Source organism: Ovis canadensis, chromosome 3, assembly GCF_042477335.2.
Source record: "Ovis canadensis isolate MfBH-ARS-UI-01 breed Bighorn chromosome 3, ARS-UI_OviCan_v2, whole genome shotgun sequence".
Lineage (NCBI taxonomy): Eukaryota > Metazoa > Chordata > Mammalia > Artiodactyla > Bovidae > Ovis > Ovis canadensis.
Window position 1 is genome coordinate 221,157,501 of NC_091247.1, and position 26,847 is coordinate 221,184,347.

At 56.2% G+C, this 26,847-nt stretch overlaps 1 protein-coding gene and 1 long non-coding RNA gene across 2 annotated transcripts; one reads left to right on the forward strand and one right to left on the reverse strand.

Annotated features, from left to right (window-relative positions):
- Nucleotides 1–5,578: 5,578 nt before the first annotated feature.
- LOC138436077 (uncharacterized) lies at nucleotides 5,579–7,259 on the reverse strand. Its single transcript, XR_011255326.1, has 2 exons — nucleotides 6,920–7,259; nucleotides 5,579–6,080 (listed from the first exon to the last, which is right to left on the reverse strand). It is a non-coding gene; the product is annotated as an uncharacterized lncRNA (long non-coding RNA).
- On the forward strand, nucleotides 6,050–26,130 carry GGA1 (golgi associated, gamma adaptin ear containing, ARF binding protein 1). The gene is made up of 17 exons (XM_069581577.1): nucleotides 6,050–7,228; nucleotides 11,045–11,129; nucleotides 12,414–12,489; nucleotides 13,395–13,493; nucleotides 14,493–14,616; nucleotides 15,032–15,132; nucleotides 15,977–16,057; nucleotides 17,135–17,275; nucleotides 17,356–17,437; nucleotides 18,492–18,599; nucleotides 19,244–19,396; nucleotides 22,180–22,238; nucleotides 22,680–22,846; nucleotides 23,297–23,490; nucleotides 24,530–24,699; nucleotides 24,942–25,052; nucleotides 25,149–26,130. Exons 1-17 carry the CDS (start codon nucleotides 7,186–7,188, stop codon nucleotides 25,257–25,259), a joined length of 1,905 nt encoding a protein of 634 aa, XP_069437678.1. The 5' UTR covers nucleotides 6,050–7,185; the 3' UTR covers nucleotides 25,260–26,130.
- The last annotated feature ends 717 nt before the right edge of the window (nucleotides 26,131–26,847 follow it).

Sequence of the window (26,847 nt, forward strand, 5' to 3'; positions counted from 1 at the left end):
AGAAAGTCACTGCTGTATGAAAATCATGCAGTCTAAAATAACCTTAAAAATTACAAATAAAGGTATTAAAGTGACATGTCAGGTCGTTAAGTAAAAATTTCTTGTTGTCCTGACTTTGTGATTATGGTATTTGTCAGATTTTGAAGTTTGTAATTTATAGGAATTCATTTTCTAACACTAAATAAATACCTGATTTTGCCTACAAAATTTTACACATATATTTTTAAGAAGTCCCCCAACTTTACCAACTGCAGCCTCCACAAAACTTGAGTTCACTTGGTCATGGTGTAAAGCACATTTCTTACATTGTATCTCTGTCCCCTCTCCCCAAATAAAAAAGGTTGAAAAGCTCTGGACGTGATATGTTATCTCGAAGCTTTCTCCCAGCTCTGGAATTTTCTAAATCAGTGGGAAGTATATCCAGTTCCCTCCCCGCAGCAGCTGCAACTCTGACAGAAAGACAAGGAAGTCCTTTCTTGGAGTTTATCCACATCTTTCCTGCTGTACTTGGAGTCCTTGTCCCCTGAGGCAGGGAATCAAAATGCCAGTAGGCAAAGCTCCAAGGGAGAGAGAAGGGAAGACAGAAAGTCTGAAGCTATAAGCTTTGGGGAAAAGGGAGAAAAGAGGTGTAGGACCAAAATTCTAAATCTAGGGAACAGAATTGAGGGACTCTCCCTATATGACAAGAGTGGTCACCACTCGGAACTTTCTTCAGCATTTATTGAGTGCACCTATATGCTATGTAGTCTTCCCAGGTGGCAATAGCTGTAAAGAACCCGCCTGCCAATGTAGGAGACCTAAGAGACGCGGGTTCTATCCCGGGGTCGGGAAGATCCTCTGGAGGAGGAAATGGCAACCCACTCCAGTATTCTTGCCTGGAGAATTCTAATGACAGAGGAGCCTGATGGGTTACCGTCCATGGGGTCACAGAGTCAGACAGGACTGAGCGACTAACACATATCAGTTTACTAGAATGCAAGTGCCATAAGGGCGGCGCCTGCCCCTGTTATTCGCCTCTGTATTCCCTGACTCAGGACTTGGCACAAGGTGGGAGCTCAATAATTGCTTCCATGTGTAACCTCTACCTCAAAGCTGCGCTCCAAGCCGCGTCTCAGAACTCAAGAATGAATGGTACGCATCTGTCCATCAACCAATTAAGGCAGGGCAATATTTGCATATTGCCTCCCTATTGGTGAAATCCACGGTCCCTAGTTTCCTTCCAGCCAGTAGAGGGAGGGTCATAATATCGGCCTCTGTGGCCAGAGTTCAGTTGCGACCCCATACGCTAGGCTTCCCTGTCCATCGCCAACTCACAGAGTTTACTCAAACTCATGTCCATTGAGTCGGTGATGCCATCCAGCCATCTCATCCTCCGTCGTCCCCTTCTCCTCCTGTCCTCAATCTTTCCCAGCATCAGGGTCTTTTCAAATGAGTCAGTTCTTCGCATCAGGTGGCCAAAGTACTGGAGTTTCAGCTTCAGCATCAGTCCTTCCAATGAATATTCAGGACTGATTTCCTTTAGGATGGACTGGTTGAATCTCTTTGCAGTCCAAGGGACTCTCAAGAGTCTTCTCCAACACCACAGTTCAAAAGCATCAATTCTTAGGCACTTAGCTTTCTTTATAGTCCAACTCTCATCCATACATGACTACTGGAAAAACCATAGCCTTGACTAGACAGACCTTTGTTGGCAAAGTAATGTTTCTGCTTTTTAATATACTGTCTAGGTTGGTCACAACTTTTCTTCCAAGGAGTAAACATCTTTTAATTTCATGGCTGCAATCAACATCTGCAGTGGTTTTGGAGCCCCCCAAAATAAAGTCAGCCATTGTTTCCATTGTTTCCCCATCTATCTGCCATGAAGTGATGGGACCAGATGCCATGATCTTAGTTTTCTGAATGTTGAGCTTTAAGCCAACTTTTTTACTATCCTCTTTCACTTTCATCAAGAGGCTTTTTAATTCCTCTTCACTTTCTGCCATAAGGGTGGTGTCATCTGCATATCTGAGGTTATTGATATTCCTCCCAGCAATCTTGATTTCAGCTTGTGTTTCTTCCAGCCCAGTGTTTCTCATGATGTACTCTGCATATAAGTTAAATAAGCAGGGTGACAATAGACAGCCTTGATGTACTCCTTTTCCTATTTGGAACCAGTCTGTTGTTCCATGTCTAGTTCGAACTGTTGCTTCCTGACTTGCATACAGATTTCTCAAGAGGAAGGTCAGGTGGTCTGGTATTCCCATCTCTCAAAATTTTCCACAGTTTGTTGTGGTCCACACAGTCAAAGGCTTTGGCATAGTCAATAAAGCAGAAGTAGATGTTTTTCTGAAACTCTCTTGCTTTTTCCATGATCCAGCAGATATTGGCAATTTGATCTCTGGTTCCTCTGCCTTTTCTAAATCCAGCGTGGACATCTGGAAGTTCATGGTTCACATACTGTTGAAGCCTGGCTTAGAGAATTTTGAGCATTAGTTTACTAGTGTGTGAGATGAGTGCAATTGTGCGGTAGTTTGAACATTGTTTGGCATTGCCTTTCTTTGGGATTAGAATGAAAACTGACCTTTTCCAGTCCTGTGGCCACTGTTGAGTTTTGCTGGCATACTGAGTGCAGCACTTTCACAGCATCATCTTTTAGGATTTGAAATAGCTCCACTGGAATTCCATCACCTCCATGAGCTTTGTTTGTAGTGATGTTTTCTAGGGCCCACTTGACTTCACACTCCAGGATGTCTGGCTCTAGGTGAGTGATCACACCATTGTGATTATCTGGGTTGTGAAGATCTTTTTTGTACAGTTCTTCTGTGTATTCTTGCCACCTCTTCTTAATATCTTCTGCTTCTGTTAGGTCTATACCATTTCTGTCCTTTATTGTGCCCATCTTTGCCTGAAATTTTCCCAAGTTATCTCTAATTTTCTTGAAGAGATCTCTAGACTTTCCCATTCTATTTTTTCCCTCTATTTCTTTGCATTGATCACTGAGGAAGGCTTCTTATCTCTCCTTGCTATTCTTTGGAACTCTGCATTCAAATGGGAATATCTTCTCTCCTTTGCCTTTCACTTCTCTTCTATTCACAGCTATTTTTAAGGCCTCCTCAGACAACCATTTTGCTTTATTGCATTTCTTTTCCTTGGGTATGATCTTGATCCTTGCCTCCTGTACAATGTCTTAAACCTCCGTCCGTAGTTCTTCAGGCACTCTGTCTATCAGATCTAATGCCTTGAATCTATTTGTCACTTCTACTGCATAATCGTAAGGGATTTGATTTAGGTCATACCTGAATGGTCTAGCGGTTTTCCCTACTTTCTTCAATTTGAGTCTGAATTTGGCAATAAGGACTTCATGGTCTGTGCCACAGTCAGCTCCCAGTCTTGTTTTTGCTGACTGTATAGAACTTCTCCATCTTTGGCTGCAAAGAATATAATCAATCTTATTTTGGTATTGACCATCTGGTGATGTCCATGTGTAGAGTCTTCTCTTGTGTTGTTGGAAGAGGGTGTTTACTCTGACCAGTGTGTTCTCTTGGCAAAACTCTATTAGCCTTTGCCCTGCTTCATTCTGTACTCCAAGGCCAAATTTGCCTATTATTCCAGGTATTTCTTGACTTCTTACTTTTGCATTCCAGTCCCCTATAATGAAAAGGCTATCTTTTCATTACTGGTTGGGGCATAGACTTGCCTTGGAAATGAACAGAGATCATTCTGTTGTTTTTGAGATTGCATCCAAGTACTGCATTTCAGACTCTCTTGTTGACTATGATGGCTACTCCATTTCTTCTAAGGGATTCTTGCCCACAGTAGTAAATATAATGGTCATTTGAGTTAAATTCACCCATTCCACACCCTCCTGTAAAAACCAGTTCTTCCTACCTGCTAGTAAAGGGTATGGGTTTAGAGGGATGAGAGCGGGGATGGGGCTGCTCAGACCTTTCAGTCCCCAATCACTTATTCTCCAATCTTGTTGGCACACAACTCAGTCACACAGCAAGTGTGACCCTATCTGGTATATCTGAGCTCTGAGCTGGGAGATGCTGATGTTACCAAGAGCTGGGGCAGGGGGTTGTAGGGAACCAGAGTCTCACTAAGTTGCAGCTGATTGTCCACAGTGCAAAGTCAGACCATCGGGATGGGTCTGTGTTACCCTAGACGGGCACATCTTGGATCTAAGGTCCTTGAGGAACCAGAGCAGGCAAAGGGGGTTCAGGGAACAGGGGGTGAACTGAGCATCAGTTCAGTTCAGTTCAGTTGCTCAGTCGTGTCCGACTCTTTGCGACCCCATGAATCACAGCACGCCAGGCCTCCCTGTCCATCACCAACTCCTGGAGTTCACTCAGATTCACATCAATCGAGTCAGTGATGCCATCCAGCCATCTCATCCTCTGTCGTCCCCTTCTCCTCCTGCCCCCAATCCCTCCCAACATCAAAGTCTTTTCCGATGAGTCAACTCTTCGCATGAGGTGGCCAAAGTACTGGAACTGGAACTGAGCACACGATAAGGCTAACTTTGGAGTACAGATTCCTGGGCCACACACCCAGAGTCCTACTTAAACTGCCCAGGAGCCTGAATTCTGCATTAGCTCCTCAGGGGATTTTGACAGGTAGTCACCTCAGGGAAAGCAACAGTTGGGTTAGTTATAGCTGTTTCATGGACAACTCAGGTCTACTTGTCCATCCACTCCTAGGGGTTCCCCAGGTCACTCAGAGGAACACATTTGCAAACGGCAAAGATGAGGACAGCTGCCAAAGGCCCAGTTCCTGCATTTCCTGTTTCCTGTGTTGGTCCTCCTTCCTTTCACCATCCTCAGATCCTTCCTTCCAGACCTTCTATGCTGACTCCCCCTCCTCCAAGTCTGGGCCCAGGCCTTACCTTCACAGTCACTTCCTGTCTCCCTCGCCAATCCTTGCTCTCCAGGACTTAGTGAGGCAAGCCTAGAGCCTTCATTAAAGGTAGGATCTGTTTTCCCTCACACACACACACACACACACACACAATACAACACACACTCCCTGAGCAATGTAGAGCACATTCCTGCACCCTTCCATCCATAAAGCTTATGAATAATAGTTTCAACTCATTCACTTATTCAATGGGTGTTGATTGAACACCTATGTGTCAGCTACTCTTTCAAGCCTTGAGGATACACGGGTGAACCACATAGCTGAGATTCCTCATCCTCACAAAGCTTACATTCCAGTGGGGGGAAAAGACAGAAAACACAACGAGAAAAAGGAAATAGACAGTGGAAATAAGTGCTAAGGAGAAAAGTTCAGCAGAGAAAGTGGTTGGAGAGCATGTACTGGGGATTCACTTTGCAGACACCCATCCATTGAATTCTCACAACCAAGTTTCAGAGGAGAAGCCTGAGATCTAGGGAGTCTATGTTACTTGTCCTAGGTTACACAGTTTAGAAAGCAATCAAGTCAGAATTTGAACCTTGGTCAGATCTATGCCATCTTTAAAAAGTGAGTCTTGACAGCGTGTGTATACCGTTAAATCAATGTGGTAAGTGCGGTTGCATTTTATTTCTGTAATAATTCATTTCAGTAATAAAAGAAACAAAGGAAAAGAGCTCTAAGCACATTTTATGTTACAGCTTTTATTGAGGAATGCAATAAACATACGTATCATTTTCCTGTACAATTTTAATGGCCTGTGGGGGAGAATCTTAAAAAACATCCCAGTCTGCTGAATGGTTGAGTTTAGGGGAAAAACTGACCCAGCACATGCCTCGCAACTCCCTGATGAGGTCACCGTGGTTCGGCAAGGTGAATCGAGGTCGCTTGCCAGGGCGACGGCCAAGCAGAACCGGAATCGCGAGATTCCGTTTCGGTCTCCGCTTTAACCCTCCGAAGACCGGGAGGCTTGAGTGGATATCATGGGTCAGTTCCCCGACGGGCCGCCAGGGGACGACAGACCTGGATGACCCTGGAAACCGGGCTCCCTCCGGCCGCGGGTGGGAAAAAACAGATGAAGAGGGTCTGTGATGGAGAAACGGCAGAAAAGGCACCGAGCCTAGGAAGTCTGTTCATTCCGCCCTCCTTGATTTCAGTCCAGCACCGGTCACTGTCGCGCCTGGATCTCTCTAAAACAAAAGCCTGACTTTGTCATCACCACTCGTTGAAACTCTTTAACGACACCCCCAGCATAGTTTACAAGAAAAAGCTAAACGCAGGACCTGCGTGATCTTGCCCCAACCTATTTCCAGGCCAACAACTTCTGGAGCCGTATTAAGCTATTCTGAATTATTTGACCTCATCATCCTCTTTCTATCCTGTGAGTCCTGAAATGTTTGGTTCCCCCCACCTGGGGTACCTTTCCACACCAGGTTTACTGGGAGAATTCTGACTGTCTTTCAGCTAAACATCACCTTCTCTGTGGAAACCTCCTGACAAGACACCCCTCAATCCCCTATCCCCGCCCCAGTTTGGGGTAGGGAGTCCTTCCTGTGTTGCCGTTATCCCTGGGCTTCCCCCATCTTGTTGTGTAATATCTGGCCTTGTCTTTTGGTTTCAGCGCCTGTCCCAGAGCAAGACGAATAGAGTGCATGAACTGACTGCAGAATGAATGCAGGAGATAGCACAGGGTTCAGTCTCGGCCACTTGTGTGATCTCAAACTATCTGGTTCACGTTGTGAGAAATAGCAAATCATTAAAACAGTACTTAAAAACAGTGCTTGGAACACTGTAAGCACTCAAACGTCATTTTCACAGCGGCCAAGATGCCATTGCCCTTTTAAGGACCCCTTCCCCACTTTCGCAGCTAAGCGGAATATCCGCTCAGGGATCCGGAAGTGACCTCAGAGCCCCTCAGAAACATGGCCCCGGAACGTTCTTCCGGAAGCGGTCATAGGCATCTCCGTGACGCACAGCGATTTAGAGCGTCCCGCAGGGTTTCCATGGTGCAGCCCTCAGTCCCGAGTACCTCGGCTTTCTCTCGTTCCCGAGCGCTCTGAACAAGGCAGGGGGCGAGTCGCTCTCGCGACGTTGACGCCGCTTGGAGGGGTTGGGAGACCAGGTGACGCTCTAGGCAAGCCCGTCTTCATCTCTATGGTGCCGAATGCTCTTGCGCGCCGCTCCAGCTTGTCGGGACGGACGTTGCCCCTTTAATCGGCGGAGGGCGGTGCCAAGGAGGTCCCGCGAGAGCGGCGGGGGGCGGGGGGCGGTGCCGAGGCTGGGGGCCTGTGGCCGATGGAGCCCGCGATGGAGCCGGAGTCTCTGGAGGCGCGAATCAGTGAGTGTCCGGGAGGGGCGCGGGCCGGACCGGAACCGGAACCGGGGGCATTAGGCGGTCCCCTTCCCGACGGGGGCGGGGTACAGGGCGCCCCCTCCTCACGCTCCGCCCCCGGCCCGGTAAGGGGCGGTGTCCCAAAACCCAAACCTCAGACCCTGCGGTGAAGGAGGCAAACCCCCACCAGCTGCATGGACCCGCAGTGGGAGCAAGTGCCTCCCATCCTTCCGATTCCTGGGCCTCGACCCCCGGGGCCGAGTGAGCTGCCCCCAGCTCGGCGCCCAGAACGCCCGGGATGGAGAGCGCAGCCTACAACCTCCTCGGGCCCAGAGTTATCCGCGGAGCGGACACCCAAGTCATTCCCTGGACGCTCGGCGAGCGTCCCCGAGGGCTGCACCACACACCCAGGAGGGAGGGACCCTGTTCCCATTAAAGCCCCGAATCCTCCACTTTCTGGCGGTGCCTGATGGGACTCCCTCCTATCTGTTCCTTGAGCTTGCAACTCATATTCGGCTGTTTCCCCACCCAGGAAGGCAGGACCCATTAACCCATGGAACCCCCCCAAGTTCTGGCCACATAGAAACCCCTGAACTCCACAGGCTTGGGAGGGTCCCGTCTCAAACTCCAGAAGTAATTTCAAGTTCTGTATCACTACCCTCAGTCCAGTCCCTCAGATTTCTGCACCCCCACCACAAACTCTTTTTCTGCCTCTCACCAAGTTTCCTCCAAAGGCCTCTGCATCCCTCCCTGTGTCACCTCAGACCCCGCTTCCCTCTCCTTCGGCTTCTGAGTGCTGGCCCCTCCATGGTCCATCTGGCCTCCCTGTCTCACACTGCAGAAGATCCTCGCCTCATAACCCACTCTGGACTCGGCTCCTCAGAGCACGGCTTGCTTCTCCCTGGACTAGTGACAGCTCTTCCTTTCCACTCACGTCTGCACCAGGGCTGCAGGGAAGCCTCTGGGTCCAACCTCAGCTCAGCCCTTTGGTCCCAGGCACACCAGGGAGCCACCCAGGGTGATTTGGGATTATGGACAACCCCTTTTAAGCCAGTCTTGTGCAGCGTTGAATCTGGAGGTTGGTCTCAGAACCACACCATCTCCAGGGATGTTTCACAGTCAGTCTGGCCAGTGGAGGGGGAGGGCATGGAAAGGAAGCACTCAGCGTCGATCGAGATGGTTCTGGAATGCCACAAGTGTCCAGGTCTCCACTATCACTTGGGGGTGGGGGATGGGCAGGGCCCTGACTGACAGATCTGACCAGAGGCAGGCCTTGAGCCATGGGTGATACAGAATGGTGTCAGGGTTAGCAACAGTGGACTTTCTGTGAGAGGCCAGGGAGTTTCGTCTCAGCAGGAGGCTGAACTCTGATAGACTGGAACTGAGGGTGTTTTCTCTTTTTCTTCCTGTTGGTACCCTGGCAAAATTGTAAGCTCTTTCCTTGCAGTGACTGGGGGTGAAGAGTAGCTTTTGTTGGGTAAAATATGACATTGTCACCACTGTAAAGTGACAAAGTGGAGTCACGCCCTGTTGTGAAACACCTCCTTTCCTGGGTGTTCGGCGCTGAGGCCTGCTGAGGGAAGTGTTCCCCCCAGGTAGAGCTAAGAGGGCTTGGAGTTGAGGGCCAGGCCCAGACAGGTTGGTCAGATCTCCTTGGACCCAGAGGCCCTTGCTCTGAACCAGATACAGAGAAGATGTCCCGTGATGCCACTGCTTCATCCTCCCTGGCTTCTGACTTAGGAGCAGACTCTGGAACTCACTCAGACTCACGTGTCTCTTGACACTTTAAGAGACTTCCTGTTTTAGGTTCCCCCAGCTGGGTGTCACTGAGTAGGCAATATCCAGCCCCATGCTATCTTTCTGACTGCAGACTGATGTTACCCAGGCTCTGTCCGTGTTGCAGGACTGGGAGGCAGAGCTGATGGCTGGGGGGGTGGGGGGAGGGCAGCTATTTCTGGCATTCCTGAGTGGTCAGCAGGGGCTTCGTTTCTCCCAGGGACTGCAGGGCTCTGCAGGGCTCCAAGAACAGAGACGTGTGCACAGGGAAAATGCTTCATTCAGGTCTCCGCTCAGCTGGACCTCTGAGGGCCATCCCAGAGAGCAGCAACCCCCACAAACACACACATGCTGTCTATACCGTCTCTCTGCTCTGAGTTTCTTTTCCTTTTTTTTTTTTAATGCTGTTTTTCTTAACAGCACTCTGCAGCAGTGTACAGCACCCTGTGTGGTGGCTTGTCTGAGCAGTCAGTGTTTCCTATGCTGAGCCGTTGAGTTCCAAGAGGATGGGGGTTTTGTTCACTGCCACAGCCCCACACTCAAAATATTTATTGAATAAATATGAATTGAATGATTGGTTGCCAGGCTCTGAGACCCTAGGGCACCAGGCCTCCCGCCACAGCACAGGACCCCAAATAGGCAGGCGCCACACGCTGAGTCCCCAGCCTGCCCCTGGCCACAGCTCCTGTGTCCCACCTCCTGGGCTGTTCCCTCCACAGCCCCCGCGCAGTCCTCAGGCTGGGGTGGAACTGACCGGGACAGGCTGGGAGGTGACAGAGATCCAGCTCTGGCTGCCCCCGCCGCTCCCCCTGGGTAGAGTATGTTGTCATCCCAAATCATTCCTAATTTTGCCGCAACTTTACAAATGGGGAGATGGAGGTTCGGGAAAGTTCTGACGGACTTAACAGTTTGTGTGTGTGTGTGTGTTTTTTCCTTTTATTGAAGGATAGCTGATTTACAGTGTTGGGATCATTTCTGCTGTTCGGCACAGTGACTCAGTTCTACCCATACATACATTCTTTTTTATATTCCTTTCATTATGGTTTATCCCAGGATATTTGAATGTCCTTTGCTGTGCTCTACAGTAGGATCTTGTTTATCTTTAATTGTTGTTTGACCGACACTGGCGGGGGGCGGTCAGGCGGCTCTGTCTGGCCTTGTTTATCACCCCTTCCTGTTGGCCCTTTCCTAGCCACCACCCACTCTGGATTCGAATTCCCCCGGAACCTCTCCCTGCCAGCCTGCCGCCGCGCCCGTGTCCATTCACTCGTTTACTGGGGGAGACCGATGGGATGCGACGCAGTGGCAGACCTGGGCCCGCAGCGAGGGTCAGGTCTGGGGGTCACAGGCGCACGCTGCCCTGGCAGTGCTGCCCCGGGCAGGTATGACCTTAGATAAGGAGGAGGCATACCTGATCACGCCCCTCATGCCTTGCCCTGCGCTGTTATCCACAGCTCTTCTCACATGCAGCCCTTGAGCTGTTCCAAGCCATGTTATCCCCAGCCTGGTACTCCCTCTTGTGCTGCCCCTTCCGGGCAGCCTCCCCTGAGTCCCTTCCCCTGGTTCCCAGTTCCCATGACCCTTTTGCCTCCCTCTGTCACCTTGTACTAAGAACCTAGCTGCCCTTGGCCCACTTCCCAGCTGCGAAGCTCCTTGTGTTTGGAACCGTGGCTGTTTTTCCCATACCTCTAGGTCTCCTCTGAGAGTGAATTCCGTGAGAATTACAGGGACATTTTAGGAGCAGAATCAGAGGAGGTGTGGTTGGATAGGCTCAGAGGCTTACAGCAGAAGTGACAGTAAGGGAACAGGCCCTGAGCACTCTCCCTCGACTTGGGGCCCTTTGGGGAGAAGCTGCGAGGGGATGCCAAAGGCCAGCAGGTCCTCTGTGCTGTGACCTGATGGACGTCAGTGCTGGGTGCTTGGGGCCGTTGGGGTAGGGAGTCAAGGAGAGGCCTTTCCGTGTGCTCAGAGGTACCCCAGGGCAGGAACTGAAAGAGGCAGGGGTATCCTTTTGCCAGATTGCACTAGCCCTCTGTTCTCCTCCAGACAGAGCCACAAACCCCCTGAACAAGGAGCTGAACTGGGCCAGCATCAACGGCTTCTGTGAGCAGCTCAACGAGGACTTTGAGGGGTAGGTGACTTCCCTGTCCTTTGCTCATGTGCTCAGCACCTGCCGTGCACCCTCCAGACCTGGCCTTGGGCAGAGACGAGGGTGGGTTGAGACCCAGTTTGCATTCTTAATGAGCTCCCAGATTAATGATGGCAGCAGGCACTCTCTACCACCCTCTGAGGTAGGCGTTACTGGACCCATTTTACAGGTGAAGAAACTGAGGCTCAGGGAACTCAGCAGTTGCCCTAAGATCTCACAGACCTGATGAGGCTCAAGGCTCCCTGACTTGTGCCCAGGCTTGTTTGGGGAGGACCTGCCAGAGAACTGCATACTTCCCAGTTGGGGTGCCCTCTGCTCAAGGCAGAGCCTGAACTGCCTGCATGAAACCCACATGGTGTACTTGTCAAAACTGTCCATTGGTGGTGCGTCCAGGCTTGGACTAGACCACTCGGCAGGGAGCTTGAGGGGGATGTTGTTAGTGGGCTCCCAGGTGGTGCTGAAGTTCGAGGAGCGCAGCCCAGCATGCTTCACCTCCGCTGCACCCCTCATAAGTGCAGGCGCTCCGCTCAGGATGCCATGTGGACCATGACGTGCGTGGTCCCCAGACCAGCTGCTCGGGCCTGATCCTATCCCTTCAGTTAGGGGGTGGCCTGGGCGAGTACTGGATGCCTCTTACCCTCCATCTCTGCAACTGTAAAGTGGGCGTGATAGTGCTGCCTGCCTCAGGGGGCTCTTAGGAGCTTAGGCAGGAAAATGGAGGTGAGTCGCCTTGCACATGAAGCACTCAGTATGTGTTAGCTGTTGCTGTCACTGGTGACAGTTAGGATCTGGTAGGTGATGTCACCATTCTCCCAGCAGAATGTTCTGGGCACATTGTCGCGTTCTGCTCCCTGGCTGGGCCCCTGTAGACCGTGGGCATGTCTGTGTTAGGATCTGGTAGGTGATGTCACTATTCTCCCAGCAGAATGTTCTGGGCACATTGCCGCGTTCTGCGCCCTGGCTGGGCCCCTGTTTCGGTATTTGTCTCTATAGCCACCCAAGGGTACGCGAGTCATAGTTCTCAGTACAGCCAGCCAAGGAGCTGAGCTGGTGCCTTTCAGAGGCTGCCGCCCTGTGCGCCCTGCCAGGACCTGCCCTGTTGTGCCAGAGTCTCTGGCCCCAGTCAGTCCGAAGAGGGAGCTGGGCCTTTGCATGTGCCCTGCAGGAGCCTCTGCAGACTTCAGGTCTGGGGGGAAGAGTGGCAGCACTCTCACGGTGCCTGGGGCTCTGTGACTAGTCTGGCTCTTTGCTCTTCCTCTCCCCCAGGCCTCCACTTGCCACTCGGCTGTTGGCCCACAAGATCCAGTCCCCGCAGGAGTGGGAGGCAGTCCAGGCCCTGACGGTGAGAAGGAGAAACAGTGCCATCTGTCCCCTGACCACGTGGATGGCACCAGGGGTGGGGTTGGCGGGGGAGACTGAGGTTTTTGGGGTCCCGTCAGGCTCCTCTTTAGAGCCCAAGGGAATTGTGCCAAGATGGCCTAGAGTAAGGGTGTGTGCCAGCCTTTGAGCACGCCATGGCAACCAGTGAACCAGCTGGCTGGCCTCCCATCCCAGACCCTGCACAGGTAGGCCTCTTGCAGGAAGGAAGCCCTCAGTCATCTGGTCTGGGGATTCCCAGCTCCAGCTGTCCCTCAGATCTTCTGGAGGCTGACTCAGGGCCCCACTCCAGACCTGCTGACCAGCACACCTGTCGTGTGTGCATCCAGGAATCTTCGTGTTTATAGAGCTCCCGGATGTGTTGTGGGGCCCGACAAGGCCAGCCTGTCGATGGCCTCCAGACACAGCAACACCAGGCACCCTGTTAATAGTTCGGTGTTTGTTTTAACATGTTAGGGTTTCGGTGTTTTTTTTCCTCTCCTCACATGTTAGTTCTCTGATTTCACATATGTATGGCTTAGGATGAGGCTGAGGTTGATGGTGCCTATTTACGTTTCCAAAAAACCATCAAAGGAAAATAGTAAGAAAATAATTTGCAAGTGGTACTCAGATGTGGCCAGGCCATGAAGGGACTAAGTTAGTGATGTGAGTTGGGTGTCACCAGGCTCTCAGAGTGGCCCGGCCCTGTCTTCCAGGGGTGGTGATCAATCTCAGAGGTCTCTGAACCTCAGAATCCCTTTTTTTCCTCAAATCATTTTCTCCCTTCTCACGACTGGTCTCTGGACTTCTGGGCCCTGGCTGAGATGTAGGAGAGAGGCTGCCTCCCCTGACTCACCCAGGGCCCCCCGTACCTTACACCTTCCCCCCCAGGTGCTGGAAACATGCATGAAGAGCTGCGGCAAAAGGTTCCACGACGAGGTGGGCAAGTTCCGCTTCCTCAACGAGCTCATCAAGGTTGTGTCTCCCAAGGTGGGTGTCTCTGCCATATGCTCAGACCTGTGCTGCCATGGAGGGTTGAGCAGCGAGGATCCCAGATCGAGAGAGGAGGGTGACGGCCTTCCTCCTGACCTGGCACAAACACAGACCCTTTCTCGAGGGTCTTCACACAGCTGAATTCAGGACAGCTGGGCTTCTAGGAAGAATATCCCAGGCTGCCCGGTGGCTGGCTGACTCTGGAGCGGCTCGGCACTTAGGGAGGAATGACTGCAATGAAAGACAGCTTCCCCAGTGCGGGCTGCTCGGGTCTGAGCTCTCTCCCTGCAGACCTAGCCATGGCAGGTCTGGGCACCAGGGCGGGGTGCCCTGGTGTCCCACCTAGGTGTCTAGTGGAGGGTCTCCCTGTCCCCACTTACAAGAGTGGCCTCCTGAGGCCTCGGATCTGAGGCCCCAGAGTCCTCCCATAGGGCACGAACAGGTTTGGAGCCCCTTGTTGGGTGGGTGAGAGCCCATCCCTTTCGCCCATCCTCACTCAGGCCCATCCCTTGGCCCGAGCAGCTGAATGACCCAGCAGCTGTTCTCAGGAGTAGATCAGTGTGAAAGCTAGTTCCCTCAGCCGACTGTACTGCTGGGAAACTGAATGGGGCCTGGGGCCAAATGGTCCCACGCCTGCTCCTTCCCTGGTCAGCCAGGAGCCTGGTGGCTCCTCCTTCCTGAGGTCACAAGGTTAGGGCTTCCATGAGCCGACTGTGAGTAGATGCTGGGCTCTGGGCCTTTCAGCTCTGCATCCCCAGTGTGGTCCCGCTGCTGTCACCTTACTGAACAGGTGGGGGACTGGGACGCCCAGGGCCGGCTCAGCTTGGGAGCAGCAGGGCCTGGAGCTCTGCCAGGCTGGTCGGGTGGGACATGAGGGTCCTGTAGGCTGAGGTTTCAGAGGGAGTCCTGGGGTGGCAGCCAGGTTTGGGCTGGGGTTGGGGCTGCAGTGAGTGAGGCCAGCCAATGCAAAGCCTCCTCTCCCCTCCATCCCTGAAGTACCTAGGTTCTCGGACATCAGAGAAGGTGAAGAACAAGATCCTGGAGCTTCTCTACAGCTGGACGGTTGGCCTCCCCGAGGAGGTGAAGATTGCAGAGGCCTACCAGATGCTGAAGAAGCAGGGTGAGGCCCCAGAGGTGGGGGTGACCACCCCCTCTGTTCTGCCCTGAGGCTCCAGCAGCTTCAGGGCCCTGGCAGCAAGATCATGGGTGTGCCCTTTAACTGCTCAAGACCGCAGAGTCAGTGGTCTTTATGGCTCTGCCTGAGGCCAGATGGGCTGGAGGGAACATGGGTTTGAGTCAGCCTTCCCTTCAGAGAGTGGCCCCCCGTGGAATGGTCTCAAAATAGAGGCTCCTAACTACGCCCTCTGCCGGCTGCTATTTGGCATGGTGGTTCAGGAGCAAGCCTTGAGCCCTGAAAGGCAGCACCAGTGCGCTGGAGAAAGCCTGTCCTCCATGCTCCCTCCTACCCTTGCCTGCCCCCCATACCCCGTCCCGCCCCAGCCCCGAGACAGTCTCCCCACCACCCTCTGCTGCAGGGATCGTGAAGGCCGACCCCAAGCTGCCAGATGACGCCACCTTTCCTGTTCCTCCACCACGGCCAAAGAATGTGATCTTTGAAGATGAGGAGAAATCCAAGGTGAAGCTTCAGGGAGGGCCAGAGGAGGACCCCAGGTCCCTTGAGGGTCAGCGGATCCCAGCCCCTGGCGGCGCTGTCCCTGGATCGGAGGCTCACACTGAGTGCGGCTGCGTGGCGGGTGCAGGCGCCAGGTGTTAAGCCCTTACACGTGCTGATGCTGCCCGCGCGGTGCCGTCACTTGGTACACACAGGCCTGAGCCTGGTGGCCGGGGGGTTGGTCTGAGGGCATTTCATAGCTTGATCAGCAGGTTGCCTATCTTTATGTCTGTGACTCTCTCAGCAGTAATTTTGCTAGCTTTTTGTTAAAGAAGCATGTGCTCATGGGCAAGAACTTAAAACAGCCCAGAGGTAAGATAAAAAAAAGCTCTTCTCTACCCAGTCTAGTCCCAGAGGATAACTGCTGTTGAGTTTCCTGTACTTCCTTCCAGAAGAGTTCTCTAGCAATATTAATGTAATTTTTCACGCCATTTGTGGAGAACCTATTTCTGCTGGGCACTGTGGGAAGCACTTATTTGCAGTGTGCCACTTGTTCGTGGCTGCCACATAAGATTCAAGATGTCAGTAGGTTCTTTAAAAAAAAATACAAGATTCATTTATTTTATTTCATCAGCCTGTCGGCATGTGGCATCTTAGCTCCCTGACCAGGGATCGAACCCACACCCCATGTGGCGGAAGAGTGGAGTCTTAATCCCTGGACAGCTAGGGATGTCCCCACTCTGAATAGATCCTTGCCACCCCATGGAGAGCTTAGTGACTTATTCATGTCCCTCCTCCAGGAAAAGGAGCCAGCACAGGACCCCAGGCCCAGAGAGTGCCGTCCCAGCGTGTACCTCTGTCTCCACAGATGCTGGCCCGCCTGCTGAAGAGCTCCCACCCCGAGGACCTCCGAGCAGCCAACAAACTCATCAAGGAGATGGTGCAGGAGGTGATAGCTGAGCTCAAGGCGGTGGCGGGAGGGGATGTCGAGCTGGGCCACCGAGGGGAGCTGTGTGTATGTGTGGAACTCTGCGGTGACCCAGCTAAAGGGCTGTGAAGCACAGAAAGGGCTGACCGAGTCAGGGGACCCTGTGGGCAGAGCCAGGGTCAGTAAGCACAGAAGAAAGCATTTCCCAGCAGCCGAGCTGACCTGCGCTGGCCTCTGTGAGACTGACTACCTCTTCTATAAAAGTTAGAAGGAAATTAGCTCTTACTGTACTGAAGATAGAGTATGTATACAGAGAAGGAAGAATATACGTGTATTTCATAAGGACGTACACCTGTGTTGGGGGGCCGTGCTGAAATCTTTTTTATTGATAAGGGTAAGTCATTAAAAGTATGCAGTCCAGATACACAGAGGCAGACGTTCTGGGCTATTTTAGGGTAAGCTGTGTGCTCTGACAACCCAGAGAAAGTCAGGGCAGCCCCTTTCAAGGAGGACGACTGTGTCAGACAGCACAGCACAAGCCCGCCTTTCATTCCGCAAGGGAGTATCGTGCGGGGGGAGCAGAGCAGGTGCAGGATAGCAGGGTCCCTTCTGCAGCAGCCTTTTAAGGCCGTGAGCTCCCCGCCACTTGCCACACACTGACAGACACCTCACGGGGTGCCGGCACTAGTTTCTCTGTTGGTGACCACTCAGGTTCCCTTTCCCTCTCAAGTACAGGCACCTCCTTTCAAGGGACAGACACAAGGAGCGGGAGGGTCGTGGAGAGCCACAGGTGTGGATCTAGGCCCCAGGCCTCCAGCATCACCTGGCAAATGTGCTGGACTCACAGATTCCTGGGCCACCCCTGCAGATTCTGCTGAGCTTGTGCGCCTAGGGTGTTGGCGAGAGGAGAGGAAAAGTGAACACAGGGTTGGCCAAGGGCTTCTTGGACCAGAGTGCCCTGTCTGGGGCCCGAGGGGCTCTTCGCAGGGGCTGATCCCACACCCAGTGGGCGCCCTCCAGGGTGGTGGGGGGCAGCATCCTGGCTCAGGTCCGGGCCTGACCCGGGCTCTCCGGGGCTGTTTGCCAATGCCTCCCCAGGACCAGAAGCGAATGGAGAAGATCTCGAAGCGGGCGAGCGCCATCGAGGAGGTGAACAACAACGTGAAGCTGCTGACTGAGATGGTGATGAACCACAGCCAGGGTGGCGCGGTGGCCCGGAGCAGCGAGGACCTCATGAAGGTGCGCCCGCCCCCACCTGGCTCCCCACCCCCACCCCAGTGCCCCCACCGGCCCTGACCTGCTCGCCCTGCTGCCCCCAGGAATTGTACCAGCGCTGTGAGCGCATGCGGCCCACCCTTTTCCGACTGGCCAGTGACACGGAGGACAATGACGAGGCCTTAGGTGAGCTGCAGTTAGAAGGAGCTACCACTAGGGGCCCCCCCTTCTCCAGCAGTGATCTTGGGTTTCTCCACTTTGATGAAGAAGGAAGTGAAGCTGAGGGGCTGACCCTGAGAGACTATGGGCCAAGCCCCTCCTTGGCAGACATCTTATTTACTGCCTGTAAGCTGCACAGGAAGGGGAATTGTTCCTTTTTCACAGCTGGGGTTCAGGGAGGGAAGTGGCCTGTCCAGATCAGGGAGCAGAGCGGTGGCAGGGCCAGGGAGGACCAGAGGCTCTCCCTCCAGATGCTGCCTCCTGGTAAGGGTGAGCTTGAAACCACGAGCAAGTCCCTCAGGCCTGAGCGCCTCCAGAGCTGGGCCCCGTGGCCACACGTAAGGGTCTCATCCTTGTTCTATGCCACCACACGAGCCACGCCTCCCCGGCAGTGGTCTGGGTACCATCTCAGCCTCCATTCGTGGAGTTCCTTGAGCGCCTCCCACGTGCCAAGTTCCTGGTGCACCCAGGAGGCTCGCCCCTCAGCTCCCCCTCAGCCCTGGCCCCGGAGGACCTGGTTTGTGCAGACACTGTTCTAGGCCCGGGGCTATGGCAGTGACCAAAGCAAATAGAGCCAAATCCCCCAGGAGCTCTTCCCCCTGAGAGGAGACAAGGAACTGGGGCTGTGGGCCTGGCAGTCTGTTGGGCGGCGGTAAGGGGCATGGAGGAGCGCAGGGAAGGACCTGGGGTGTGGAGCTGGGGTGAGGGAGGGCCTCCCTGAGGTGACGTGCGTAAAGACTGGAAAGCAGGAAAGAGTGAAGCCCTGTGGAGATCCAGGGTCTCCAGACAGCAGGGCCAGTGTGTGGGCCTGGAGGCCAGGGCCTGCGTCTGTGTTGAGGGGCTGGCAGGGGCAGCCAGGGCACTGGATGAGGGCCACGAAGTGCCTGAGGCAAAGGAGTCAGGAAGGGCTGCCCCCAAGCCCCGCCCCTCCCACGAGGCCTGGGATGCAGGTGGGGCACCCCTCCCCACCAGAGGCCCCCACAGTCCTTCAGCCCAGCCCCTCCCCTCCTGCCTGTTCCAGCGGAGATCCTGCAAGCCAACGACAACCTTACCCAGGTCATCAACCTGTACAAGCAGCTGGTGCGGGGCGAGGAGGTCAACGGCGACGCCACCGCCGCCTCCATCCCCGGTGAGGAGGTGGCGGGAGAACTGGGAGGGCCCATCGGCCAGAATCCAGGGTGGGGCACTGGTCCCAGAGCTCAGTGGCCCCTTAAGATGGGGGAGCCCCCCACTGGGTGAGCTGGGGGAGGAGTCTGTGCCAAGCCTGCAGCTGCAGGGGAGGAAGTCTGGATGCGGGGTGGAGGGGAGGGGGCTGAGGGTCTGGCAAGGACAGGCTGGAGAAAGAGGGCCTCCCTTTCATTTGACAAATCTGACGCCTGTTGTACGGGCCTGGATGGCATCCCAAGGCTTAGTTTAATTATCAGAAGTGCACAGGGAGGGCTTGACACATAAACATCGCAGCTCAGCTCCACTCCGGGTAAAGCGACAGCAAGGGGAGGCTGGAGTGGGCCCTGTTGGGAGAGGCTGGGGGACACTACGCGGAAAGAGTGGAGTCTAAGAGGGGCCTTAAAGGACAAGAGGCAATCTGCCAAGTACGAGGGAAGCAGGAAGTACGTTCTGTGCAGAAGGGACACCACGTGCCAAAGAAGGGGCCTGGCAAGCAGATCCCAGGCAAGGGTGATGGGGCCAGGTGGGGAGCTTGCTGCTCCCCAACCCCAGGGACTCTGCGTGTTCTCCACCCAGGGCTGGCCTGACTCTCCTTTCCCACCCCAGGGAGCACCTCGGCCCTTTTGGACCTCTCAGGCCTGGATCTCCCTCCGACAGGCACCACCTACCCAGCTGTGCCCACCCGCCCTGGCGACCAGGCCAGCCCGGAGCAGCCCAGCACCTCGGTTTCCCTGCTTGATGATGAGCTCATGTCTCTGGGTGAGGAAGGGGCTGGGGCCAGGCCCGGAGGCTCAGCTGCAGGTGGGGGGAGACAGCCCTGGCACATAAGGCAGCTTTCAGAGTGTGGTCAGGTCAGCCTGTTCCTCCTCCTCCTCTGAGTCCTCTGGAGGATGGGGGATGGGCACCAGGCCCATTTCATAGCTGAGGAGGCTGAGGCCCAGAGAAAGCAAGGAGATCCTGCCAGGTCCTACTGTCAAGGGTGAGGCTGGCCCCACCTCTGATAAGCCAGCCACACCTAGGCTCTGGTGGCCTAAGGGAAAACAAAGGGACTTCGCTACAGCAGGTTAGAGCCTAGAATTGGGGAGCTACCCAGGCAAAAATCAGTAATCTCCTTGCCCCTGAGAGGAAGAGGAGGGGAGCTCTAGGCTCTGAGCACCAGAAGCTCCAGGGAAGCTGAGCTCTGTGACTCCCGCTGGTCCCAGACCAGGCCTGCAGTCACTACGGGATGGGTTGGGGCTCCTGAGCCTGGCGGGGAAACGGGCTCACCCTGGGGCAGAGCAGGGCACGCAGCCGGGCACACAGTTTTCGAGTTCCCAGCTTCCAGGGGCAGCCACCCCATCAGAGAGCGTCAAAGCACGAGAGCCTAGCAGCTACCTCCTCACGGTGGCCCTGAAGTTATGGCAAAATTGAGGTAGGTGGTCGGGCTCTGTCACAGGAAACCTTTCCCTGTCACAGGCGCCTCAGAGGATATGTTAGGAAAGTGACTTGGAAGCCGAGTCAGACTGAGTTCTCCCGAGTTGGTTCTGAGGTAAAACCCATACCTGACAGACTCCAGGAAGCGACGGAGGGCTGGGGTCCCAGCGGGGGCACCCCTGACACACCATGCTGCTATCTTAGCCCCACTCCCCTCAGCCCAGGACACAGTGAGGCCAGCACCCCTGGTTTACAGATGCCAGAGCCAGGCTCTGAAAGCTGAGCCACTTGCCCAAAGGGCCACAGGCTTTGGGCAAGACCCTCCGATTCTGAAGCCTCCCTGGGAGCCTCTCTGCTGCTCTGACTTGGCCATCAGCCAGGACAGGGAAGCGAGGACTTGGAGTGCGGAGGGGGACAAGGGGAATAGCAGACCAGGTTGAGGTCCCCTCTGCGGGCCGGTCAGCCAGCACTCCTTCCCTGGGAGGCTCTGACCACAGTGCGTCCTGAGGCCTGCATTGGAATCCCACCACCTGCCCCCTTTGCCTTTGGAGCCAGGGGAGACTGAGAGAACCGAGCCCGCGCTGGGCAGCAGCTACCTGACCTGGCAGCGGGCATGTGAGCCCAGCTCCCACCCCACCCCCAGCCAGCGGCTGCGGCGAAGCCACCTCCCTGTGAAAGGCTGTGTGCTCCGCACTTCCTGTCCACCCCCCCCCCACCCCCGTCACTTCAGCAGAGCCCTGAGCCTCCAGCTTCCTCTGCTTGCTGCTCAAAGTGAAGAAAATGTGGGAACCAGAACCCGACGTGGCAGGGCAGCAGCCGCCCAGCTCCCCCAGCTCGGGGCAGTGGAGGAAGCCTGGGACCACAAAGGGGGCTCCTCCTGAGCGGTTCTCTGTGGCAGGAAGGGCGCGGGGTGGGGGTGGGGCGGGCAGCGCAGGCTTCCCGCCTGCCCGGGAGGGCGCCCGGCGCCTCTGCGTCTGAATTGTCCGATTCATTAGCGACAGCAGTCCTCAGAGGCAGATGCTGCTGTTGTCTCCGGAGGCGCAGGAAGGTTGTCACCAGCCCGAGGTCACAGCTGAGTGGCAGAGCTGTGTCTGAACGCCAGTCTTCGGGCCTTGCTCTGCTCACGTCCAGACTCTGGGGTTTCTAGTGGTGTGACCGTGGGCAGGTTGCTTAACCCCTCTGAGCACCTGCTTCCTCATCCCTAAGGGAGGCGTGAGAAGCCCACACCCACCTTTGAAGATTGCCTGAGGATTGAGGCCCATGTCTATAGTGCCTGCCTCAGGTGTGGGAGCTGATAGTCTCCATTGTGGGCCTTGGTCTCAGACGTGCCCAGACGAGGAGGCCCCGCAGTTGCAGCCTCCCTCACCTCTGCCCGTCAGGTAGCACGTCAGCCCGGTCGTGTCCAACTCTGTGACTGCCCTTGGACTGCAGCATGCCAGGCCTCACTCTTATTCAGGCTTTGCTACAAACAAGACAGAGGTCAGACTGCCTGGTGACCTACCCCCCTCTACTGACGAGCAGGCAGTGAGCAGGCCCTTCCAGAGGGACCACTGCCCTCTTTGCCCCCGTCAGCCAACCTTTTGGCACATGTCAGGGCAGACAAGGCCTTTTATGTCTGCCCTGGCCATCATCCGCATGCTGTGCTCAGGGCCCCTGCGGTCCAGCCCAGGGTTGCTCAGAGTCTAGGTCGGGCCTGGGCCCAGCGCCCTTCTGATGCTCAGAGGGTATCCGTCGAGTCAGTCATTGGGCGGGCATAGGATGCTGACTCCTGCTGCCTGGATCTGTGAGAAAACAGACCTCACATAGTCTCCCACCCCCCGCGCCAGCTCCCACCTGCCCACTGTCAAACAAAGGCGACCTCAACCCTGCCCTTAGTGGTTGAATTGGCCTCTGAGCGGCAAGAGAGGAAGCGTGTTTGGGCCAGGGAATAGGCCCTTGGGATCTTCAGTTTCTGCTTCTCTCTGCTGAGATGGGGAGGGGGGTTGTCACCTTTGAGCTGAGCCTCTTGGAAGAGGGGGCGCAGGGGGAGGGTGGAAGCCAGGAAACCCTGGCCTGACACAGAGTCCCCCCAGCTCTCTTGCCTCTGCTCACAAACCCATCTCCTTTACCTCTGTCTCACTTCCTTGTAGGCCTCAGCGACCCCACACCCCTCTCTGGCTTGGATGGTGCTGGGTGGAACAGCTTCCAGGTAGGAGGGGTGGGGTAGGGCAGCTGGGACAGGCAGCCTGAGGAGGCAGGGACGGGAGAGGTGGGCAGGAGGGGCCCACGGCAGGGGTGGTGGGGGTGGGGAGCACCCATCCCTGGATGGAGGGAGGTGGGCAGGCCTCTCCTCACTTTCAGCACTTTTCCCTGGGGTCTCAGCCTTGGGTTGAGCTGGGGGCTCCCCGTTCCTTTCTTGTGACTCTGAGGTCCTTGAAATGGGATGTTTTCTCGAGTGGAACCCCAGATCAGACTTGGCCACCAGTGGCCTTGGAGTCAGGGGCTCAGGCCCGCAGGGATGTCGTCTGCACCTCTGCTGCCGCTTCCCCAGATACCACCTGCCAGGAGGGGAGGGGGCCCCAGGGCAGCGCCAGGTGCCCGACACCTTTCAGCGCAGCCTCACCCCCTGCACCCTTTGTACACCCGACAGTCGTCCGATGGCACGGAAGCCCCAGCCCTGACTCCGGCCCCCAGTGTGGACAGTCGGCCCCCAGCGCAGACACCCCCGCCCGCGAGCAGTGGTCTGGATGACCTCGACCTCTTGGGGAAGACCCTCCTGCAGCAGTCGCTACCCCCGGAGTCCCAGCAAGTGCGGTGGTGAGGGTCCGCCCTGCCCAGACCCTCCTCTGCCCCGGACCCAGCAGAAAGAGGCCCGGTGCTGGTTTGCTCAGTGAATGGCATGGCCAGAACACCACCGCATGCCAAGTGCTGCCCAGGGCTCGAGGGACACAGCAGTGACCAGGGCAGACGCAGGGCCCATCCAGCAGGGCATGGAGCGTATGAGAGATGGGTCCATGCCCCACCCACACACCCTCCCCCAGGCCTGCTGGCCCCTAAGAAAGACCCAGCGAGCTGCCAGGAAGGAGGGCGCTGAACCCAAATGGGTGGGGGAGCACGAGGTGCCTGCTCCAAGGCGAGGAGGCCAAGGCCAGAGAAATGAGGTGTCTGAGCCAGCCGTCAGGGACCGCGAGGACCCCAGCTGCTCCTGTGCCCCTCATCTTCTGGGCCCTGAAGATTCACCTCTCAATGCACCATCCCCCCAATAAGGGAGAAGCAGCAGCCAGCCCCCCGGCTCACACTCCGGGACCTGCAGAATAAGAGCAGCTGCAGCTTGCCCAGCTCCAGTGCCACCAGCCTGCTCCACACCGTGTCCCCTGAGCCCCCCGGGCCTCCGCAGCAGCCCACGCCCACCGAGCTCTCGCTGGCCAACATCACTGTGCCTCTGGAGTCCATCAAACCCAGTGAGTAGGGCAGCGGCACGGCAGCGGCCGGCCCGACTGGGGCAGCTCCCTGCCTGCGCATCCCTCCTCTCGCTACCTTGTGCTGTTGGGAGCTAGATCCGGGGCAGCAGGTGGGAAGATGGGCTCCCCTCCCAGCCCTGCCCAACTCGGTGGGGGACTCTGGGTAAGACGCTTCCCCTTCCTAGGAATCAGTTTCCTCACCGGTCCTGGAGTGTCACAGAACTGCATTCGAAACTCTAGGATGGGGAATTCCTTGGCAGTCCAGTGGTTAGGGCTTGGCACTTTGACTACCAAGGGCCCAGGTTTAATCTAAGACCCCACCAGCCATGCAGCATGGCCAAAAGAATAAATAAACTCCAGGGTGGCTCCAGGGGACTTCTCATGGGTGGCCCCTGCATCGCTCCCCGGGAAGGGCAGGGCCAGGACACAGGGAGGTCTGGGGGGGCGGTCTCCCCAAGACCATAGGGATAAAGACCCAGGTCCGAGCCTGTGCTTCTGCCCAGGAGCAAAAGAGGGGCCATTTACAGCACCAGACTATGACCCAGACAGAGGAAGGCTGGCCAGGCTTCTCAGCGCCGTCCATCTCGATGACAGGGGCAGTCCTTGGGAGCTGGTTAGTGGTGCCACTGTCTTGGCCTGGCGGACCCTGCACTCAGAGGAACAGAGTGACTGTGCCTGGGTCACACAGCGAGAGCATGCCCACAGCTCCTGCACAGCCCTTCTACTCCAGCATGCCAGGAGTGGCCACACGGCACTGCGTGAGCCCGACTAGGACTCAGTTCCAGGGTGGGCGTCCTGCCTCCACCATCACGCTAGAAGTCCACCTGCCCATCTTGGCCCCAGACTATACCCCTGACTGCACTGCTGCCCAGGGTCAAGGCAGCACGCTGGGTCTGGGTCTTTTCATTCTTTCTCAGCAGAGCAGCGAGCACCTGGGGTCAGCCGGGTGTGAGGGGCTGATCAGATGTGCTTGGGCTCAGGCTTGGCACCCCGCCTCCACCCCCTGCCCGCATCAACCTCTCCCCGTCTCCTCTGCCAGGCAGCATCTTGCCGGTGACCGTGTATGACCAGCACGGCTTCCGGGTCCTCTTCCACTTCGCGCGAGACCCGCTTCCTGGGCGCTCCGACGTGCTGGTGGTGGTGGTTTCCATGCTGAGCACCGCCCCCCAGCCCATTCGCAACATCGTTTTCCAGTCAGCTGTCCCCAAGGTGACGTGGGTGTGCCTCTCTCCTCAAAGCAGGGTGATTTGGGGCTGGATGTGGAGTCAGCTCTCTGGGGCAGGGGGTAGGGCCTCTGTTTCTCTCAGGGAGTCAGAGGATAGAAGGGAACCCAAAGGCAGGGCCCTGGGGCCCTCAGGGTGGAGCGGACAGGAGGCTGGCTTTGTTCCTGAGGGACTGGGGACAAGAAGCCAGGGCTGGCTGTCTCCAATCTGCCCTCTGACCTTCCACAGGTCATGAAGGTGAAGCTTCAGCCACCCTCAGGCACGGAGCTGCCAGCATTTAACCCCATCGTCCACCCCTCAGCCATCACACAGGTCCTGCTCCTTGCCAACCCCCAGAAGGTGAGTGAGGGGCCCGGCTGTGACAGGGTGTGGCCGTGGGGTGGGGGCAGCCTCTTCTCCCGCTCTGACCCTCTGCCTTCACCATCTCTGCTTTAGGAGAAGGTTCGCCTCCGCTACAAGCTCCTCTTCACCATGGGTGACCAGACCTACAACGAGATGGGGGATGTGGACCAGTTCCCCCCACCAGAGACCTGGGGGAGCCTCTAGAACCAAGAAGGCTGGGGAGAGGAGGGGCCTTGGCACTGGCTGCTGCCAAGCCTAGGTGGAGGCCATGGCGGCCTGGGTGTGTTCCCACGGCCATATTCCCCTGGGTCTGGTGCTTCTCCCCTCACCCCTGCAGCCCCCGCCATCGTTGCCCCCTCCCCTGCGGAACCAAACCCAGCAGGAGGCTGGGCCTGGGTTTGCACTGGTGGGGACTGTCATCACAGGTGGGAGCCTGGAGCAGGGAGGGCCCACACGGCCCCGGAAGGACTTGCAGTCGTAGGGGAGAAGCATGGCTGTCGGGCAAGGGCTAGGGCCTGAGGCCTACTCCAGACCCTAGCCTGGGGAGGGGTCCTCCCTGCCTGTCTCTTATGCCTTATGGGAAGGCCCAGCCATAACTCGGGGCCGTGCTGGAGCCGGGACCAGCTCAGGCCTCCTCCATAGGAACCGGGTGACTGTGGGGGTGACGCCCGCACCCCCAGCCCTTTGCACTCTTGGGTTTGTGGTTTGATTCTCTTAGCTTTTCTCTCTGAGTGGCCCTGTGGTCACCATCTCAGGGGGCCAGTGTGGGGAGACCCCTCACCTGTCCCCCACTCCTGGGGATCTCACTCTAGCTGCCTGGCCCCTTTGCTGTCAGGCCTCTGGGTGGGGGGGACTATGGGGGTCATGTGACTGCTGGCCCAAAGGTAATGCCCCAGGCGGTGGCCCCAGCTGAGGGCTCCTGGGCTCCTGGCCAAGGGAGGTCCTACACTGGAGTTCTTGCGTGTCTCTTTCATTCATTGGGCTTTGTTCACCCATCTATCCATGGGCAGAAGTGGGGTCAGTGCGTGAGTGAGAGCAGGAGTATTTATGGAAATAAAACGTCCTTTTTCCTGGACCAGCTGCTCTTGTGGCCCTTCTGAGAGAGGGAGTCAGGAAGGATCCAGGCGTGCGAGGTCCCCAGGGGCTGCCCCGAAGACTCCTCTGCCTCTCCTGGGAAATCAGGCCAGGGTTCCCCTCCTCGCCTCAGATCCCGGCACCGGAAGAGGCCCTGCTTGGGGGCCTGTGGCCACTGCTGAGTCATCAGAGAGGACCCGCAGGGCTGTGGGGGGCCCAGAGCCATCCCAGCTGGAAGCGAGTGGCTGCTTGGGCCTGCCAGGAGCCCCAGCTGCTGCAGACACTGAAGGGGAGGCCCCTGGCCACTCACAACTTCCTCTTGCTGTACTCAGCCCTGAAAGCACAGCTGCAGTGCAGCGCCGCCTGAGGCCCCTGCCTCAGCTTCTCCCTCTCTCCAGAGGCAGCTCCCAGGGCGCAGGCGCCACCAACCGCGGCCTCTTTCTGCAGGGGCCCCCTGCCATTCCCGGGGACAGCACACTCCCCCTGGGTTTTCCGGGTGTTTCTCTTCATTGGGAGGCTGGGGTCCCGGCCTGGGGCGTGGCTTAGAGACTGGCAGCTGAGGGAGCCAACCAACATGCAGCAGAGCCATTGAAAGGCATCCCCCTGCAGGCCTGCCAATGGCAGGGAGCAGGCTCTGTGTGCCCTCTGCCCTCTGCTAACAGGCATCTGGGGAAGCCTGCCCGCCACTTCTCTTTCCTAGAATATGGTGGGAGTTCTG

Bases quoted from the DNA above. Each gene is read 5' to 3' on its own strand.
- GGA1 (XM_069581577.1), top strand. From the start codon at position 7,186: ATGGAGCCCGCGATGGAGCCGGAGTCTCTGGAGGCGCGAATCA. The intron at 19,397-22,179 runs GTGAGGAAGGGG...ACTTCCTTGTAG, and splicing joins TGATGAGCTCATGTCTCTGG to GCCTCAGCGACCCCACACCC. The intron at 22,239-22,679 runs GTAGGAGGGGTG...TACACCCGACAG, and splicing joins CTGGGTGGAACAGCTTCCAG to TCGTCCGATGGCACGGAAGC.